General features: G+C 51.2%; 1 protein-coding gene across 1 annotated transcript in view; it reads left to right on the forward strand.

Moving 5' to 3' along the window:
• The window catches only part of LOC306808570 (SAP30-binding protein-like), a 261,475-nt gene extending 257,043 nt beyond the window's left edge, over positions 1–4,432 (forward strand). Inside the window, exon 2 of the mRNA XM_079319262.1 lies at positions 4,383–4,432. Coding sequence (XP_079175388.1) covers positions 4,383–4,399 — 17 coding nt within the window. The 3' untranslated portion in view covers positions 4,400–4,432. The remainder of the gene's footprint in view (positions 1–4,382) is intronic.
• The last annotated feature ends 16,832 nt before the right edge of the window (positions 4,433–21,264 follow it).

The following is a 21,264-nucleotide window of genomic DNA, read 5'->3' on the forward strand; positions in this document are numbered from 1 at the left end:
CTTTGGAGGGAATGGTTTCCAGCCCCAAAGCTGCTCACAGCCTGCTCTGCTTCGCTGTTATCTCAGGGATGTTATCTCCCTCAGCCTTGTGACAAACACCCTGATTTTTTATATTTTTGCCTGGAATCACAGGATACTGAGGTTGGGAAAACCTTCAGGATCGAGTCCATGCTGTGTCTAATCCCCACCTTGTCACCAGCCCAGAACATTGAGTGCCACATCCAGGCCTTCCTGGAACACCTCCAGGGATGGGCACTCCAAACCAGCCCCTTCCAAGGCCTGACCACCCTTTCCATGAAGAAATCTCTGCTCATGTCTGTGTTGGGTTGATGTGGCCAGAAATATGTATTCTGTCACCATCTGTGGCACATATTATCTGTTAATGGGCCATCTTTAAACCAGTTGGGGCAATCATCTTTATCTTTGCCACAACCCATCCTCCTTCCAGGAAGATATCATCTGCTAATTGGCCACTGAGTCCCACTGCATGACCGATAAAATTCCATCATCCCACTGGGAGATGCTCCTGAGCCAATCCTTTCCTACCTAGATAAAAACTGAGATTTTGGACACCAAGGTACCTTCTTTCCACTGGATTTCAGAGGATAGCCACATCATCCCTGGACCTTCAGAGGAAACTGCACCTTCTCCAGGAGCACTGCTCCAGCTGAACCACATCTGCCACTGCAGGAGGATGCAGCCACCATTGAATGGGACTGCTGCCAACACCCTGACTGACTGACGGGTGTCAGCTTGGATTCTGACTCTGTCAGTGTTTTGGGATTGTTCTTTGTAATACTGTATTTCTATTTTAATTTTCCTAGTAAAGAACTGCTATTCCTAACTCCCATGTCTTTGCCTGAGAGCCCTTTAATTTCAAAATTATAATACTTTGGAGGAAGGGTGTTTACGTTCTCCATTTCAAAGAGAAGCTTCTGCCTTCACTGGCAGGACAATGTCCAACCTGAACCTCCCCAGCACAGCTTGAGGCTGTTTCCTCTCATGGCTGCAGCACGGCTCTGCCTGCTCTGCTCTCCCACAAACGGTGAAATGAGTGGCTGAAAGAGAAGCAATTTGCACTAAGGATTACCTGGGAGAGGAGTCCCAGAGATCTCCAGCCGGATGCCATCAATCCCTGACAGGAAAAACTCTCTGGCAGGTATGGCTGGAGTGACCAGAGGCTGTGCTGGTCACAGTGTGTAAATAAAGCTCAGCCAGGATGGAGAAAGTGATGAGGCAGGCCAGGAGAGATTATCCCAGTAAATTTAGGGATGAGGCTTGACTCATCCTCATACCAGCACAACAGCAATCATCCCCCCCACCAAAACCCCCCCTCAGGAACCACCAGGACCCTGTTGCTCACATATTCCCTCCTTCCCTATTCCTTCATGTGCTCATTCCCAGCCTGGTTTGGGTGATTTTAACCCCTGGCCTCATGTCTTTCCTTTGATCTCCGAGGAGTTTATGGAATTATATCCATCCCCTTGCCCTTTTCAGCTCAGCGAAAGCTCCTCCTGACATGACAGAAATCCAAGAAATCAGCAGCTCAGGAGGTTGGTAATAAGGCTGAATCCTTCCTAAAGCCAGACACTCAGCACCAAGAGGGGTCAGTGATCCCGGGCTCCTTCCCCTCTGCCTCCTGCCCCCCGTCTGGGGCGATGATGGGAAGCAGACCAGGCACACTCCGGACGCCCGGCTGCTTCCAGGTACGCTCATGGTTTGTGTCTCTGGAGCAGTGCTCATCCCAGAGAGAGACACAGACCTCCCACCCAGAGACCCCGGGAGCACTCCCACATCCCAGCTTCCTCCAGGGAAGGAGGCAGAGGCAGGGGCAGCAGCAGCAGTCTGGGATAGGACACGTGTGTGTCCTGCCAGGCACAGCATGTCCCTGCAGGAAGGGTTTGGGATTCAGGATGTCTCACTGAGCTCCCTGGAAGCCCCTCTGGACACCCCCCTGCTGAAAGGAAAGGCTTGGGAATGGTGTGTAACCCTCTGGAGGCTTCACATAGTGCACCCCTGCATGGCCAGGGAAGAGGATCCATCACCTTCCCTCCTTCTGCCTGCAGGTAAAATAAACACGGCTGCAAAAACACCCAGCAAGGTCACTCCACTTGCTCCTGCACATCCCAGCTCCCACAGTCTCCCTCTGCCTGTCCCTCTGATCCTCCCAACCTCTGGTCTCACATCCTGTCCCCCATGGAGCAGCTGTGGGTGCATGGAGCCACAGCTGGGAGCAGAGGGGATGGAAACACCAGGGGGCTGAGGCTGAGAAGTTGCCAAGGCCCATAAATAAGGGAATTCTGTTTGCTTTCTCCTTGTCTGGCCCGTACAAATATTTACTGCCCCAGTGACCCGTGCAGGCAGCACAGGCAGCAGATCCTGGAATGATTTGAGTTGGAAAGGACCTTAAGGGTGATCTATCCCCTACCATGGACATCTTTACTATCCCAGGTTGCTCCCAGCCCTGCCCAACCTAGCCTTGGACACTTACAGGGATGGGCCAGCCACAGCTTCTCTGGGCAACCTCTCCACCCTCATAGGGAACAATTTCCTTTAGGGATATGCAGGTTGCTCTTGGAGCAGCTGGTGGGACTGGAGAGCAGAACTAGGTTACCATTTGCCTGCCCTGCCATCCCATAATAATGGACAGGAAAGTGTTAAAAGTGCTGGCTCAGGAATGCCACACTCAACTGGTCCAGCTGGGATTTGCTGGTGGGAGGCTGGACCAGCCCCCACCCTGTATTTAGGGCAGGGAGGAGGGGAGGGGTGGGATGCTCTGGGTTACCTCAGGGCTGCAGGTCAGGTGTGGGGATTAGGGCCAGTGTGAGGCTCTTGGATGAGTGACTCAAACATTTTTGAGAAGCTCTGGCTGATTTCTTTACCTTCAGGTAAAGGTGTGCTTTGAGCCTGTTTTTTTCAAGTTTCCCTGCAGTCAGATTTTTTGGTGGATGCTCAGGCTGGGACACAGCTCAGATGGCACCAATGGAGGAGCAGAGATGCTTTCCCTTTCCTGGTAAGCCCTTGCTCTCTCTTCCCTCTGACCCACTGCATTACATGTGTATCCCTGTAATCTTCCTATGAGGGACCTGGGAATATAGGGAAATGTGAAATGTCCTCCTTGCCCTTTCAGCATCCCCAGTGCTGGCAAAATTCCGCATCCAGCCTGACCTGGGGATGAACAGCTTCACTAACAGCTTTCTTTTGTAATATCGCAGCCTGGAGGAGTTAATTATCTCCAAATATTGAAAAGGGCAGATGGATTTTGTCGGATTTCCTCGGCTGTGTAATTTTGGTGCCCCAGAGATGCTGCTTGGTCTGGCTGGGCTGAATGACACCTCATTGCACCCGGGTGCAAATGTCACAGCAGCACGGTGCTGCCTCCCTCTCCTGGTGTTTGCCCATCAGAGAGAAGTGGTATATCCAGGCTGGCCTGGATTTGTAGAACTGCTGATGCTCCCAACTCGTTGTGGCCAGATGAGGATGGACCCTGGCAGCTCTGCAAACTTCCAGCCCTGGATTTAAAGCCTGAGTGTGGAGTGGAAGGCAGAGCTGCAGCCCCAGCTGGCTCGAGCTGACACACAAATGTCAGGGAGAGGTTGGAGCTCATCCTGTGTGTGGATGCAGGAGAGGTTATTCCTGACGAGCAGCCCTGGCTGCAGCTGGCTGGAACACAGCCTGCCTCGGCCCCTCTTTCATACTTCATTCCTCCAAATTCCTCTCTGGGGTTTTGGGGAGCTGTGCTAAGGCTCTGGCAGAGAAATGAGGGGAGGGTGTGGAGGTTTGCCTTCCTTGGGGGGCGTGTTCCCCTTTCCCTGTTTGAGCTGCTCTTGGCTCTCCCTTCCCTGCCTACTGCTCCAACTGTGGGGGTGCAGAACCTTTAGGGATGGGGATTTTTGGTATGATGCTTAGCACAGAAATAAAATCCCCTTTATTCTTCCAGCTCCTCCATCCCCTCTGCTTTTTGATGGCTTAGATGCATGTGTTGGGTTAATGTGGCCAGAAATGTGTATTCTGTCACCATCTGTTACAGCCGGGTGGGGCAGTGACCCTGATCTCCTGGCACATATCATCTGCTAATGGGCCATCTTTAAACCAGCTGGGGCAATCATCTTTATCTTTCTCATGACCCACCCTTCATCCAGGAGGTATCACCTGTTAATGGACCATTGTTAAAAACTGGGTGTGGCAGCGATTCTTATCCCTGTGGGAGATATCTCCTGTTAATGGGCCATTGTTAAAAACTGGATGGGGCAGTGACCCTGATCTCCTGGCACATGTTATCTGCTAATGGGCCAACTTTAAACCAGCTGGGGCAATCATCTTTATCTTTCCACAGCCCATCCTCCCTCCAGGAAGATATCATCTGCTGCTGGCCCATTCAGTCCCACTGCATGACTGATAAAATTACATCATCTCACTGGGAGATGCTCCAGCCAGGGGAGGAGCCAAGCCTTTCCTACCTAGATAAAAACTGAGATTTTGGACACCAAGGTACCTTCTTTCCACTGGATTCCAGAGGATAGCCAGACCTTTCCACATCATCCCTGGACCTTCAGAGGAAACTGCACCTTCTCCAGGAGCACTGCTCCAGCTGAACCACATCTGCCACTACAGGAGGATGCAGCCACCATTGAATGGGACTGCTGCCAATACCCTGACTGACTGACGGGTGTCAGCTTGGATTCTGACTCTGTCAGTGTTGGGATTGTTCTTTGTAATACTGCATTTCTATTTTAATTTTCCTAGTAAAGAATTGTTATTGCTAATTCCCATATCTTTGCCTGAGAGCCCCTTAATTTCAAAATTATAATAATAATTCAATAATTTCAAAGAGAAGCTTCTGTCTTTATTGGCAGACACCTGTCCTTCAAACCTGGACGATGTGCCACCAGCTTTAACGTGCCACCAGGTTTTTAACGTGCCATTGCATCCGGGCGTGCTCAGCCACGATGAAATCGAGATGTTCCTGCTGAACTCTCTTTAATTTCTGCTTGTTTGCCAAGCACAGCAATCTCCCCACGCACCTCTGGGAAGTTGGCAAGGTGGAGGTGACTGCTAAAGAGGAGACAAACACACCGATTTTATTATTTTGTGGGGGTTAACACAGGAATGAACTTCGGGAGACCTTTGCAAGGCTCCCCTTCTGTTCCTGGGCAGAGCTTGACTCCGGTGTTTGTCGGAATCTGGGTCAAACAGCTCAAGGGCCTGTCTGGGAGGGTTTGCCAAGTGCTGGAGTTGATTGGATTGGACTGGGGAGGGCAGTGACCACAGAGCTTCCCCCGGCCTCCAGCTGCTTTGACTTGCAATGCAAATGTTTTCTCCCGTCACCTCGTAATGATCCTTTTTCCCCTCGCGGGTGTATAATTTCCCCTGGAAGTCTCCAGTGAGTGGTTTCCATCAGAGTTATTTGTCCCTTTCTTTTCAACTACTCTGGAATTGCAGAGCTGGCATGATTTGGGCTGGGAGCAGATTGAATTGCAGGATTTCATCTCTGGCTCGGAGCTGCCTTCCATGGGGTTGCAGTCAAGAGACACCAAACCTGGCTGGATATGGAGCAGGGGACTGACAAGTGGCTGGGTTTGCAGAGGGAACTTTGTTCTGGGGGAGCAGCATCGCTCCCCAGGCCTGGGATGGAGGAGGAGAAAGGAATGCTTGGATCTGAGGAGCTGGGAGGAAAGGGAGAGCAAATGCTCTTCTGGGGGATACGTTTGGAAAGACATCATAGAGGAGGAGTTCATAAATCCACGGGGCTTCTCCTGGCCAGGCTGATTCATCTGCACATCAAAGGGAACCATGAGCCCCTCGGGTGGCTGCAGGAGCTGGGAGAGGAGGTGGCTGAAGGACGGGGCCCTCACATGTCACCCCCAAACACATGTGCTGCAAAACACCTCAGAGACAACATCCCGAGGGAAAAAACATTCCCTGCAGTCTGGGATGTACCTGCCTGGAATCTCCTCCCTGGATGAGGGAAGCTGGAGCAGGATTGTCCTGGTGAGGGGCTCAGCTCTCTGGCCAGGAGTGACCACCTGAGGGGAGGGGAGCTGCAGGATCCCAGCCCAGGAATGAGGGGGGATTGGCTGGAGCACTACAGCTCCATTAAAAATCCTAAAGGATCTCATGGATTTATGGATACTACAGGGCCTGTCCGTGCAGGATAGGGTGATGTCACTGTTCTCATATGGAATATTTTACCTTGCTGCCAAAATACAGATCTGGGCGCAAAATGACACAGGGATTAGTCTACATGGTGTGGGAGGAGAGAAAAACAACTTCAAGTGAATATTGGGACGGATCACCTGAAATATTCCTGGTCAGAATTTGGGCTTGCAGCCCTCCAGGTGATCTTTCCCATGGCACAGGAACATGCAGGACCTGCTAATGTGGGACCTGGGGACCCTGTGAGATGTCACTTGTGTGGTTTCTCCTGTCCTGGAGCCAACACCCAGGGAGATGCCAGAGCCCCTGGAGGGAGCTCAGCCCATCTTCCAGCAGTTTTTCTTGTCCTCCTTGGTGCTCCCAGAGCAGAGTGAGCAGCTCTGGAGAAGAGAAGGCTCCATAAATCAAACTCCTTTATCACCAGGCAGTGCTGCAGCTCAGCCCAGAGCTGGCTGTGGTGGGAGTGGGATGAATCCATCCCTGCCTTCCAAAGGTCAAGCCTTGAGCTCCCGACTTAGTGCTGACTTAGTCCCTACAAAGGCAGAATCCCCCTTGAAGCAATCGCTGGGGTCTCAGCTGCTCTATAAATAACACTGCACCAAGGGGAAGCTGAGCCCGGCTCTGAAGCTCGTGGAGTGTTTGGGGATCCTTGGAAATGTTCAGTCCTGGGGTAACTTCCGATTTTAGCAGCAAAAGGATGAACAGAGGCTCGGATCACAAAGTAGGAAAGGGTTTTTTTTCCTTTTTTCAGCTCTTCTCCAGCCTAACTTCCTCCCTTTGACAGAGGAATCCCTGAGAAGTGCAGCCTTGCTCCGAGCTGTTTGGTCTGATCAGCTCACAGGAGCTTTTTAGGGCATCCCTGAGAGGATTCAAAGGGGAGGGAGTGCGGCAGGCAGATGGAATTTGCCATTCCTGCTGCCCTCTGCATTCCCCTGCTCTTCGTTTCGCTCTATCCAGCTCTTCTTTCCCAGTTTGGCTCGCTTTTCCCAAGCGGGAATGAGCTGCAGCTCCTGGGATTGCCCCAGCTCCGCTGGCCCCGCTCGATCCTGCCAGATAAATCACCCTGATTCCAAATTGATCGTTCTGGGATGTGGAAGAAAGCGGAGTGGGCGGATTTCCCCCATTAGGGTGCATTGATCACCATTACCGCGTGTAATCAGGGTTAATCTCAGGATTAATTGGGGGGATTTGCTGATGGAAACGATCGGCAATTTGTGTTACTTACTGCTCCATTCGCCTCTAATGGCTTAATCAGATTACAAATTAAAAGTGGCTTCTTCCAGAGGATCTCCCTGGACTTCAGCAGGAGCCGGAGCACGGGGAGAGAGGCGCAGCCCGAGCATCTGGTTTGCGACTCGGAGATCAATTATCCAGACAGGAGGAGGGATGGAGGAAGGGGAGGATGGAAGAACTCTGCAAAGAAAGCACCCAGGGGCTGCAGCAGCTCAGGGCAGCCCTGCTGGGGCTCACGGGGAGCTGCGGATGGAATACAGCATGAAGAGAGGACCGGGGGCATTTTAAAAAGGTTCCTTTGATGTGGAAAAGGAGAAAAAAAAATCTAACTATCTTTTGACTTGTGCCAGGTGTGTGATGCAGAATCCCTGAGGTTGGAAAAGCCCTCCAGGATCGAGTCCAGCCTGTCACTGATGCCCACCAGAGCACTGAGTGCCACATCCAGGTGTTCCTTGGACACCTCCACTCCAAACCTGGGCAGCCCATTCCAACCCCTGACCATCTTTTTCAGGAAAAAATTCCTCCTGATGTCTGAGCTGAGAGCTGGGATGGGTGGCTCTGAATATGCTGCCACTGGCAGAAGTAGTTCTTGGGCTCTCTGGGGAAGGAGCAGGACTAATTTCAGCTCAGCAGGTCTTTAAATGGTGATTCTGCAGCAAATAAATTAAGGTTGATGAGCTGAGACTGATCAAACTTAATGATAGAAAGGGGTCTTGTCCTGCAAAGATTCATCAGGCAGGAGCTGAAAGCCTCTGAACTGCACGAGTTCAGTAGATTATAAAGGCAGGAGGGTCTATCCATGAATGTAAAGGATGCAGGAGAGGAGTCTGGTAGGAGCAGCAATCACCTGGAGCTCCCCCACCCACAGAACAGGACACAACGGGGAGAAATCGGCAACTGTCAAGTCCAGCTCTGCTGTGGGCAGGCAAAAATGTATTTATCTGCTCCTTGGAAGTGCATTCCCATCAATTCACCTCTGCAGCTGGGGCTGGAGGGAGGTGGGGAGGCTCAGTCTCACCTCATCCCTAATCTGGGCCATATCGATTGAGGTTTGATCCGTGGCAGTCAGAAGTGCTGGAAATCTATTTATCCAGCTCTTTATAAAGACATTAGCAAAGCTGAAGGGGGAAAAAAAAAAAGGGAAAGGGAATGTTTCAAGTGGCTGCTGACAAGTTGGAGCAGTTTAATAAATCACTGGTAATAAACTGCCTCCCGTGTGCTGGGAAATGCCACTGGCTGCCCTAGAAAGCCCTTGGTGATGGAACAGGCACCACTCACAGCTCAGAAATCCAGGGCAGGGGGTTGGGAACGAGTTCTGGCTGCTCCCTACTGTTACAGGTGTGGCTGTGCTGGGATGTGCTCTCCACTCTGAGGATAAATCCAGGGGGGAGTGCAATTCCTGGGGAGGGTGTCTCTGCCAGGAGCTGCTCCTCATCAATTAGGAGCTGAGCAGGAAGGGGCAGCCCATTCCTCATTCCTGGCCAACACTCCCTTCTTCCCACAGCATCCTTATCTCCCATCCAGCTAGCTCAGGCAAAGCCCTTTTCCAGGGAGGGCAGCAGCCCTGAGCTTCTGCCATCCCTCTCTTTTGGGATTAGGGGAAGGCCCTCCCTGCTCTTAGCAAAGCCAGCAGTGCCAGCTGCTGCTCCTCACTTTTTCCAGGCCTTTGAAATGCAGCAGCTCCAGCTGGGGCAGGGGCTTGGGGGCCAAAGGACAAGGATTTGGGCAGGGAAGAGGCAAATCCCAAGGACGGATTTCAAAGAGCCTCAAAGGTGTGTTTAGACTAAGGGGAGGGGAGTGCCAGGACAAAGGAATGGCTTCCCACTCCAGAGGGCAGGGCTAGATGGGATATTGGGAAGGAATTCTGCCCTGTGAGGGTGGGGAGGCCTTGGAGTGGGTTTCCCAGAGAATCTGTGGCTGCTCTATCCCTGGAAGTGTCCAAGGCTATGTTGGATGGGGCTTGGAGCAGCCTGGGATAGTGGAAGGTGTCCCTGCCCAGGGAAGGGGCTGGAATGAGCTGAACTTTAAGGTCCTTCCCAACCCAATTGTTCCATGATTTTAACTCTGAAGAGTCTGGGCTGGGAAGGGACAAGTTCCTGGGGCTCAGTCAATCCACCAGCAGAGACAAATAACACCTTGGGTAGTGAAACTTCAGGAGTTTTTGGTGTTTCCTGGCAGCCCTCAAATCACCCTAATTCCAAAATCTGGCAGGGCCATGTGGCTGTGTCAACCACACCAGGGAGCTCAGGGACATCTTGCCATGCCCATTATATCCAGGGAAAAATGAATTTTGTTTTAATCCACACTTGGCTAAGTGTTGGGAATCTGCAAACTTTGAAAGAGACCTGCTTAGAAACTGCTCTGTCCCAGAACATCCACATGAAAAAGTGGAGAATTCCTGTGTGAGACCTGGCTCTGAGCACTGCTGTGCTCTCAGGTCGTGAGGGGTTCCAGGAGAGCCTTGCAAGCCATCACCTACAGATAATCTCCTGCTCCTCAGGCACATTTCTCCATAAACCAAACAGAACAGGAATGAGGGGGTCAGTGGTGATTCCTTATTTTTATTTGGATGCAAACAGGGCCACAACATGAGATCTGTGCAGACAGATATTACTCCTGGGGGAAAGTAGGCAGTTATAATAAAAATAAAAGAAAAAAAATCAAGATTTTATTAGTCTGGGGGATTTTTTTCCTCTCCACCCCATATGGAGTGTAGAGAGCAATCCCTTTTCCTCCTCCAAGCTCTGGCTCTGAGGAGCTCAGCTGTGCTGTGTTCCTGTGCCAGGTGTGATTCCCAAAACCCTTGGCAAGCAGGAGCAGCTCTGTTATTTGGGGTTTTTTTACTGTTTCTTTATTAAAAAAACCCCAGGCCCCAGACAGGTCGCTCTGTTTGGTGCCTTCCTGAGGCCTCTGCTCACCCCTGGGATAAACAGCCCAACGTTTCCATACTCCTGTGTATTTCCAAGCCATCCCACCTGGATCTGCTCCCAGATTGCTGCAGGTCTCCCACATCCTCCTCCTCCTCCTCCTGCACAGCCCTGGCAGCTCCCTGACTTTTATCTCCCATCTCCTGGCAGCCAGGTGGGTGCTTGGCCACCACTGCTGCCTCTTTGCCATCCAAGGAGTCCAAACCACAGCTGGCTGGACAACCTGCCCTCAGAAATGCTGGATTTTGGGAAACCCCCCCATCTTCCATTTAGCTTGCTTCTTCAAGTGCTTCCAAAGTCACTCCCTGTAGCTTGGAGTGTTGCTTATCTTGGAAAGAAGTTCCTTTCCAGAGCCTGAGAATATCCTGTGGATCTTCCCCAGCCAGACCAAGCTGAAGTGCAGGATCCCCCCAATTTTTCCAATTTTCACCAGCTTTTCCCCCTCTTCTGCCTCCCAACAACCCATGATTTTTCATGGCACAGGTGGGGCAGAAGATGTTTTTCCTCCTTTCTGATCCCTGCAGCCACAGCGGATGGGGATAAGCAGCACTGGAGGTGGCTCAGCACCTCTGGGATCATTTCCCAGCCCAGGAGCTCTTGGCTGTGCAGAGGATCTGCTGCTTTCCCCATTCCTGGATCAAGCCACATGGGTTTTATGGTTCTGATTATCACTTTTTCCCTTTTGGAGGAGGTTTAAGAGCAAGTGCTCAGCAAACAGTGTTGGTGCTTGGCAAGGCGACCGCAGAGCCCATCTGTTGCTCCTTACATCGTTCAGCTGCTCCTGCTTCCCATGCCAGCCTGATTCCTGTTAAATGGAGCCTCCCCAGGTCAGCAGAGCCAAGCAGCTCCTAAATTAGCCGAGCCATTAATCAGGCCCGTTCGGGTTAGTGCAGGGTGTCTACGCCCTCCCCCTCAGGCCCATAAATTCAGGAGGGTTTTAAGATCTTTAAGGCTTCCCTGGAATCGCGCTCTCGGTGCCCTCCACCCCCTTGCCGGCGCTGGTGACAAGTACACACAGCTTAATTGGTTGGCATGGGAAAGGGCTGACATTAATTGGCTGTGTTTGGCACGCGGGCTCCCCGTGCCTCCCAGGGATCTTATCAATCCCATCTCGGCGAGCAGCGGCTGCCAGGGAGATGGGGCTGATTCCTCCCTGCTGCTGCTGCTGCTGCTGATGGAAATTGGGGTTGGATTTGGCTGAGGAAGAGCAGTTTCCCAACCCGAGCTGGCAACGCCTGCAGCGGCTAGGGAAGGGTCTGTAAGCATGGGATGGGATAAAGGGATGGGATAATGGGATGGGAATGGGGATAGGATAGGATAGGATGGGAATGGGGATAGAATGGGAATGAGGATGGATGATGGGATGGGAATGAGAATGGGGATGGATAAAGGGATGGGATGGGGTAAAGGGATGGGATGGGGTGGGATGAGATGGGATGGGATGGGATGGGATGGGATAATGGGATGGGAATGGGGATGGTATAAAGGGATAGGACGGAATAAAAGGATAGGATGGGAATGGGGATGGATAAAGGGATGGGATAATGGGATAGGATGGGAATAGATGATGGGATGGGAATGAGAATGGGGATGGAGATGGATAAAGGGATAGGATAGGTTAAAGGGATGGGATGGGGAGGACACAGCTCCAAGTAAGGAGTGTCAGGATCCCCACAGATGCTGCTCCTGAAGGAAAAGGTGGGTGTGGACATCCCAAGAGCCTTTGGAGGTTGAGATTCCTCTCTCCTGCAGTTCTGTGCCTGTGGCAGCAGGAGGGGAGGGCCAGGGGTGGCACAGCTAGATTGTCACCTCCCAGAGGGGAAGGTCCCTCTCCTCCCCTCCAGGAGCTGCCTCCTCCAGCCTTTCCCACTTGGCAGGGCCCGAGGAGCAGCTTTCTCCTTCTTTCCATGAGCCTTCCCGGGAGTGCAGCCTGATTTCCATTTTATCTGTCCTGTACATTCCCTAATTTCGGTTTCATCCATCCTGTGCACTCACATATCAGAAAATGAGCTGAAAATTCCCGTTTTGGGAGCTGTGGATCTGTGTAGGGCTGTATGTGTTGGGTCTCTGACAAGTTCCAATAGCTGGTTTAACTTCTTCTAAGGGACAAATTTCCTAATTCCTAGTCATGATTTTTTTTTCACATCTCTCCCTTTACCTGATTAATTCTTAACTCATCTTCATAATTAACCGTGAAAGACAGCAGCTGTCCCCCTCTCCAACAATCCCTGCCCCATCAGGGAGCAGAGCTGGTGCTGGGATGAACAGGAGGTTTCTGGTAGCGTTAACAATAAAAAAAAATCATTTGATGCCTTTTTTTATGGCTTGGTTATGACTCTCTGCCTTCCCTCTATTTATTTAATTGGGGCTGAAATGGCCCCAAATCCCTTCCTGGTTCCATCAGTTGCTCTGTCTCAGTACTGCTGTCTGCATTTAATGGGGTTTGGAGAGTTTGGGATGGCAAAGCCAAAGGAAAACCCTGTGAGGGCTCAGGGTGATGCTTTCAGGTGGGTTTTCTGTTGGATTGGTGGCTTTTCCAATCCAAGTTTTCTAACAATCACCTCTGGAAGTGGTGGGGATTCTCTAATTCAGGCATACAAAGTCTTCCTTTACACTCTTTTTTTTTTTTTTTTTTTTTTTTTTTTTTTTTTTTTTTTTTTTTTTTTTTTTTTTTTTTTTAACTGGTAATTTGTTCAAATTTTGGGGGTTGAGAATGAAAAAAGTCAGCGAAAGAATGAAAGAACAGGGTCACCTCGGCTCCAGGTCCTCCTGCCCATTCCCTGGGATGGTTCCTAGGACAGGCACCTTCCTGCCCCTGGCTCTTTCACCCTTTCACATCCAGGGAACTGGTGGCAGTTCTGAACAGAGCCCTCAACGGGCTGAAGAGGAGACATAGTCGGGCTTTTCACACCTTTTAATAAAAAGAACGTCTGGGTTAAAGGAGAAAAAAAATCCCTAAATCCCCTGTCCTGTGGCTCTCAGCCTGACTTCTCTGCCGGGAAGTTCAACCATATTGCACTGAAGTTTTGTTTCATTCACAAATGTGCTGTGAGCAGCCTCCCTGCTCCGCTGTGTTTATGGATTCCAGCTATTTGCAGGATGCTGTCATCCCTCCATTTAGCTGCTGCTTGCTTGGAGTAGGCAGATGCTGCTCTTAAAACATTTCTGCCTGGATTTCTCCAGCCTCTGGGTCATTACAGCCTCCCCTTCAACCCTTCTTAGTGTCTCAACATCTTTTTGGGATGAGATCCTTAAGGAACATCCCCCAACCCCCTGTTTAATCCTCCCTCTCCAGCCCAGTGTAAACACCCAGAACATGTGTACAGGAAACAACCCCAAATCCTGGCTGGAAGGTTTTCCACTCCAGGCACAATGATCTCCCTTGGGCAGTGGCTGAGGAGCAGCACCTGGTGCCAGTGGCATCTCTGGGTGTCCCTGGGAGCTGCTGGGCTGCACCAGGGCTGATGGCAGTGCCAGGAAAGGATGTGTGACAGCACAGGGGGCTCTCCTCGCTGCCTCAGCCCAGCTTTGGAGCTGGGGTTTGGTGGGAGCAGCTTTTCTGGAGAGGAAAAGCAGCTGAGTTCTTTGGTTTGGAAGTTGGATTGTTCTGTAGGAACATGTCCCAGAGGAAAAGGCTCTCCCAGCATCTCCCCAGACTCCAAGGCTGTGATCCCACAGTGACAAGGCATCACTGCTGCCCTACAGCTGCAGCAAGCTCTGACTGGAAGCTGGAGAAATCCAGATTTAAAAATTAAAGCCTTGGAATTGCAGGTTGGGCTTTGCCACACCAGCTGTGTGCAGGGAGATGTTTGGGAATCAGGTGGATGTGCAGCACTGGGTGGTTGGGGTGGATTGGTTTTAACTGCATCCCATTTTTATAATTTCAGGAGAAAAGAATCCAGACATTCTTGACATGTTGTCCTTCTCTGGGGGTGGCACCAAGACAGGTGAGTGGCAGTGATTCCCAGTGCCAGCCCTGATTTCTTGGCTACCCCATCCCTGGAATTTTTCCAGGCCAGGATGGACAGGGTTTGGAGCAACCTGGGATAGTGGAAAGTGTCCTGGGCAGGAGGTGGAACAAGATGGGCTCTAAGGTCCCTCCCAACCCAAACCAGTCTGGGATTAAATCAATTATTCTGGTGTGGTGAAATCACTATCCAAAGTGGGAAAAATGCCTCTTGGTGCTTGAAAATCCCAAATTTTGATTTTATGAGAGCATAACTCATTCACTAAGCCCTGAATCTTTGCTGATAGAGGCTGAGCCCACAGGAATATGACATTCCAGAGGTCATGGAGCACCAATCCTCCTCTCTCCCTCATTGTCACTGGTCTGGTTCTGCTCTTCTCCAAGGGAAATGCTGGGAAATGGCTTTTCCAGGGTAGAAATGACACATGGTTAGACCAACATCTCAAAAAACCCAGGGGATGCTCTGTGACTGCATCACACAGGCTTCCCTGGCAAGAAGGAGAATTTGGGATGACCCCTTCCTGCCCTGCTGCACACACAGAGCACTCAGCTGAATTTCACTGGGAAAAATGGAATATATTTATTCCTCCTTAATGCAGCTTTTAACCTCTGCCCTAAACTGCAGTGGGATATAAAATCAGATAGGATCTGTTGCTATTCATTACTCCTTGTTTTCCATCAGATCCTCCTGTTAAACCACTCTGCTGTTGCAATGCTGAGACATTATTGCAGACAAGTGACCGGGCCTGAGCATTCCAATTGTCTGGCTAATGAGGAATGAAACTGGTTCCCAATAGGAGAACTGAAGGCACTGGAGGGAATTAAATCCAAGGAAAAGATGAAATCCTGGAATGTGTGGCTGGAGTCTGTGACTGGTGTGTGACTGCTCTGACTTTATCCATCCAATATATAGGCTAAATCATTATTTTATTTTTTTTCAAAAATATAAATTAAATTTATAATATTCCAAGTTCTCTTTGGGAATAACAATATTCTCCCCTGTCCCAGCAGGTAAGTGTAGGAATTAACTGCCCAGTGGAAACCAAAGACTCTACTGATGCTTGAGTTCATTGTATTTGTGAGCAAAGTTGTCCAAGAGACCTACTTTATGAAGGATTCACAATTATCCAGGGAGAAAAAAAAAAAACCAAAATGAAAGCTGGAGCAGAGGGGAAATATCTCCCTTTCCCTCCACTTGTATAATTAGAGAGGGTTTTCTTTGAGCCTCAGCTTAATTGCACTTGCATTGGCAACCCCAGCAGTCCCTGCATGTTTGGAGTGAGCTCCCCACTGCAGGCTGGTTCTGCTGAGCACCTCGGTGTGACTGGCAATTAAATCCTTTTCAGGGAGAATTATCCCTGTTTTCCAGCCTGTCCCTCCCTCCTTCGCCTTGCTCTGCCTTTTGCATTTCCTAATATTCCCTCAGCTCCTTATCTCTTGTGAAAACCCGTCACTGAACCATTTGTCTCCTCCATTCATGGCTTTGGGAGAGCAGCTGCCTTTCCCCACTGAACAGGATGGTCCCGGGGCTGCAGCAGCTCTGCCCGGTTTTTAGGAGCTTTTAGGGAATAAAGGAGGAGTCGAGGAAAGAAAAAAAAAAAAGGATGAAGAGAGCAAAGCAGGGTGAAGTGAGCCCAGTGGTAAATCCATCCCTGGAGCTGCGGTGCAGGCAGGAAATGATCTCTTAACACCGTGCACCTGCATCCCGGGAAGAGCATCCAAAAGGGGCCCAGGCCGGCGGCAGGGTCCGCGGGAATGGCGCTCCCCTCTCCAACTGCTGGGAGTTAAAAGAGTGTTTGGCCAATTTCAGTTCTGCCTCAGCTTCTGGTTCCTGCCTCCCTCTGTGCCTCTGCCAGATGCGCTCTCCTTTCCTTATCCTACAGCAAATTAAGCTGGGTTTGGAAAGTATTATGGGAGCTGGGATCAGTGGAGAACTGGGAAACTGGGGTGGTGGGATGCTGGCAGCACCTTGGTGTCCTGCACAAAACTCCCTGTGGTTCAATGCCCAGGGCACAGCTGGCACTTGGAGAGAGCAATGCTGCCGAGGGGCTTCTGGCATCCAAATCCAGTCCATATCCATCAAACCCGGGATCTCACAGCTCTCCCACTATCCCATGCCAAAGCTCCTCGTCAGGAAGAAATAAATGTGGAGACAGATGAAAAAGTGCTTATCCCGAGGCCGGGATGCAGCGCTGGGCGCCGGCCCGGAGCCTCCCTGGCTTAACCGGGAACAGCAGCGGGGTGTGAACGGCTGCAGAGGAGCATCCAGGGCCCCGAAACCAGAGGGAATGTCCTGCCCAGCCAGGAGTGTCCTGCCCAGCCAGGAATGTGGCCGGGCTGCTGGCAGGTGGGAGGGCGTCGCGTCCCTGAGCTCATTAATCCCTGAGCTCATTAGTCCCTGCGCTCATTAACACGGCGCGTCTCAGGTGCCACCCGGAGCACAGGTTGGACCAGGTCGGCTGGGTCGGGAGTGACACAAATTCTTCCATCAGAATCCAGGGCTGTCCCTGACCTTGGAGGATTTGATGTGATTTGGCTGGGAAGTGAAATGGCGCAGCAAAGGGGTCCCCAGGAAGGCCGGCTCACCCAACCAGGGACAAACACACTCCCTATAAATCCCAGGGAAGCTTTCCAAGGGAATTCCCTTTTTCTTTCCAGCACAGGCAGTGTCCCCACGAGCAGCTGCTGCCTGCTGAGCACACCTTGCTCTTCTGCTGGGATGCAACTGCTCACAAACAGGGTCCTGCCCCAGCTCAGCGCTGTGAGTCCACGATGGGGTCAGCATTCCCAAATTCCCTGCGCTCCCCTCCCCACCTTCCAGATGAGGAGGAAGAAAGGGGTCAGAGCACCTTTGGCAGCTGAGTCCTAAAGCTTGGAAAGGCCTGAAAGCAATTCCCTGCAGCTGCTGCCACAGCAGCTCCAGCCCAGGCCGGGCAGGACTGTTCGGATTCCAGCGGGATGGGAGAGGTGTTTTCTCCAGGCTCGCTCCCCCTGCCCCGCGGGGGGTTCTAACGAGGCGATTGTGGGATTTAAATCCATGATGGTGGGATTAGGCGTTCCTCAGCCGAGACTGTTCCACATTCTTTCCCCCTGATTTGCCACTCTCATTCCCGCATCAGAAACCAGCTCAGCTCAGCTCCCTTCCAGCTCCGGCGCTGGAACTTTCCAGCTTCAGCCCCGCGTCCTTCCCAGCGTTTGTGCCTTGATTTAATGCTTTGATTTGAAAGTTATTTTTTACAATAAGAGAGAGATGGGCCCTGCCAAGAAAAGCAGTTTCATAAAACGCTGAACATGACTTGCATTCTGTAATTGCAAACCTGAGAGACTCGGCGTAATTGACATTTTGGATGGATTGCAGGGGATCGTATTTAATCCTGAAAAGCAGGTTCCAGGCACAGGAGGAACTGCCAAGCCAAACTCAGCCTCCTCGCCGGGCTCCAACCATAACTCATTCCCAAATCCAGCCAGCCCAGTCCTGAACCTAAATGTTTACATTTTTGATTTGCTAAGATAACATTCCTGGGTCACTGAAACGCTTTGTCAGGGAAGGGCTGGAGGAGACAGCAGGAATTACTGATGTGTGGCTTAGGTGGGATGTGCAAGGGATGCTGGTGCTTCCCAGGATCACAGATTCCTCCAGGTTGGAAAAGATCTCCAGGATCACCTAGTCCAATCTGTGGTTGATCCCCACCAGAGCAGTGAGTGCCATGTCCAGGCATTCCTGGGACACCTGCAAGGATGGGCAGTCCAAACGTCCCTGGGCTGTCCCAATCCCTTTCCATGAAGAAGAGAATCCATGGAGAATTGCGTCCATATCCTGATATCCAGGGGATTTCAGTGAGGTTTTGCCATCTCCCTGCAGTTCTGATCCTGTCTGGGGGAGGAAGGACTAAATGTGTGTCCCATTCCATGGAGGTGATTCCTGCAGCTGAATGTTGGAGAGGTGTGCAGTGGACTCGGAGCTGCCGGGAGCTACACTCCTGAGTGTGTGAAATTCCATAAATGTAGGAGCAGACACAAATTAAATTCCATAGAAAAGTGACTCAGTGCTTGTGTATTTCTGTCAGTTCTGACTCCCTGCATGGGTGATTTTATAAATGTCTGGGATGTGGCTGGGGTTCAGGAAGTGCATCGGAAGCTGGAGCCGAACTTCCAAGTTTGGCTTCCATGCAAAGCCAGGGCTTCTCCTTTCCCTTTGCCTCCAAACACAGCTCCTGTAATGGATCTGCCCCCCATTAGTGTGGTTTACAGCCTGGCTATAAACATTTGCTTCTGTTTGAAAAGCAACAAATATCAGCGGAAATCTGTTCCCAGCTTTCTGCATCCCGGTAAAGGATCCCAGGGAAGTGTTTCAGGGCCAGCCCTCTCCTTGCAAACTGAGTGTTTACATTGCTGTCGATTTTGGTGGAGCAAACACTCATTTCCAATGGTGAAAATGGAAAGGAAGCAGAAAACCCAGGAATGTCAGAGGGAATTACACACCCATGACTGTGAAAATGAAGACACAGCTCCCAAAAGCATCAGCTGGGTTCCTTTTGGACTGGGATGAATTTGGGCTTGGTGACTCATGCTGGATGGGGCCAGAGGTTTGAACTGGTCACCTTCAAGATCATCTTCTTCCACTCCCCTGCCATAGTGGCAGGGACACTTTCTACTGTCCCAGGTTGCTCCAAGCCCTGTCCAGCCTGGTCTTGGACACTTCCAGGGATCCAAGGGCAGCCACAGCTTCTCTGGGCACCCTGTGCCAGTGTCTCAGCACCCTCCCAATATCCAATGTAAACCACCCTCCTTCCTGCTATTAATGCCCTTTACCTTGGGCATGTTGAGGAATGAACTCCCTTCCCCTCTCCAGGGGCAGATTTTCCAGCAGAGTCACCTGCCTGCTTTGGGGACAGTCCGGGGGTCAAGGCTGGCAGTGCTGGGAACGGGTGATTATTTACCCAGCTGCACATCTTTATTCATCCCATGCCCGTTGTTGTTCCCGTTTTGCATATTCCATTGTGGAAGCGGGGTGGGGGCGGCCTGGGGGCGGTGGGCTGCTCCGATCCCCGGCGGCAGCGGGAGCCCGTGGCTGTCGGGACATCCACATCTGCTCCCGATTTGTGGACAATGGAGCACCAGCCCCTGGCTGCACACGGATGAGCTGTGACAACTTGACAGCCTGCCCAGGAATTCCGACCGAGCCGTTCCTATCCAAAGCCATCAGCGCTGGCTGAGCCAACACTGCGAGTAGGGGGCGGGTGAATCATCATTTCAAAGGAAAGGAAAGAAAAAAAGAGTTGCCTCTTTTTTTGGAATTTGGGATGAGCGGCATCAGAGGCTCCCTTCATTTGGTGATGGGTTTTGGGAGCAGCAGCACAGGAGCTGGGTGCTGCAAAGCAGGGCAGGGTGCTGCTTTTGGATGTTCCCTGCCCTCTGCTCCTGGATGTCCCTTAAATGTCTCCTTGCCCCTGGAGCAGCCAGGGCATGGCAGCAGCTCTGCCCAGCCTTTCCCTGCCTGCAGACAGGGTGGCAGAGAGGGGCTCTCCTCCTCTTCCTCCTCCTCTTCCTCTTTCTGCTCCTCAGGTGCCTCATCCCAGTTTTGTGCTCTCTGGAGCTCTGCTCAGCCCTCACGAGGGACAAGGGTGGAAGGATGTTTGACTTCTGCAGATCATTCTGGAAGAAAATCTCTGCTCCTGTTGTCAACTGTTGTGCAGAACATAATTCTTCATCCATCCATCCATCCATCCATCCATGGGATCCTATCCTATCCTATCCTATCCTATCCTATCCTATCCTATCCTATCCTATCCTATCCTATCCTATCCTATCCTATCCTATCCTATCCTATCCTATCCTATCCTATCCCATCCCATCCCATCCCATCCCATCCCATCCCATCCCACAGTCCCACAAAGCTCAATACAGCACAGTGAGCTCTGTCCCTGCAGGAGGTGACAGTTCCTGAGTTGAGTCTGTGACTCCTCAGCCCTTCTTCAGGCTCAGACCTCTGCCCCAATCTCACTGAGTGCTGCTCATCCCGTTTTCTTCCAGAGCAGCCTGCTGAAGGACAGCAGAGCCTGGAGAAGGATGAGGATCTCCCTGCTCTGTGAGGATCCCTTCCCTCCCCCGGCACAGCCAGTGGGTGTAAAACAGGGCTGAGCCAGCCTGACAAAATGCAAGGGACCTAAATTGCATTACCTGGCTCAGGAGCTGAGGCTGCGACCTTGGGGATTAATTAGATAAACAACTCCCTTGCACAGATTCTTCTCTAAATGTCCCAGCAAGGCCCCATTAAGGACTTTGCTGTCACTAACCTCAGCCCTCAGTGATTTAATTAGACAATTAGAGGGTGCTTGGGAATGCTCTGTAGTACCCAGAGATATTAACACCATTTGTATTTATATTTAATGACATTGCAGAAGGGTCTTTAATTATTCTTTCTTGCCTTTAAACTTCCAAGCAGGAAATTCTCCTCTGACTTCAGCAGCCTCTTGCAGGTGCTGTCACAAACATAGTGTCCCAGGGCCAAAGTTCTTTTCCATTGTCCTTGGCAGGTGGGATCCAACAGGAGTAGGAACCAGCAGTGTAAGGAACAGGGAATGTCCCCTGGCTGTGCAGACAGAGGTTTTGTGGGGCTCTTTAGGATGGTAAAATCCATGGAAGGTTCAATAAGTGCCCATGGAAGAGCACATCCCTCAATCCTTGGCATGATGTGAAGAGCAGGATGTTTCCTGGCACAGCAAGAGAGGGATTTATAGATGAGGAAAACAAAACCCAGGAATATCCAACAAAATCTGGGGGCAGCCCACAGCTCCCAGTTGGGATCTGAGCTGGAATCCCTGCAGCAGCAGGGGCTGCAAAGGCTTTGTCCCAGCACACCAGACAGCTCCAGCCCCCTCCTCACCCCCACCAGCCTTTCCTTCCCACCCTCCCAAAGTTGCCATCCTTGCAATCTCTTCCAATAATTGTGTTTTCCCTGGATTACAGCCCCAGTAATAC

Source organism: Erithacus rubecula, assembly GCF_903797595.1.
Source record: "Erithacus rubecula genome assembly, chromosome: 15".
Lineage (NCBI taxonomy): Eukaryota > Metazoa > Chordata > Aves > Passeriformes > Muscicapidae > Erithacus > Erithacus rubecula.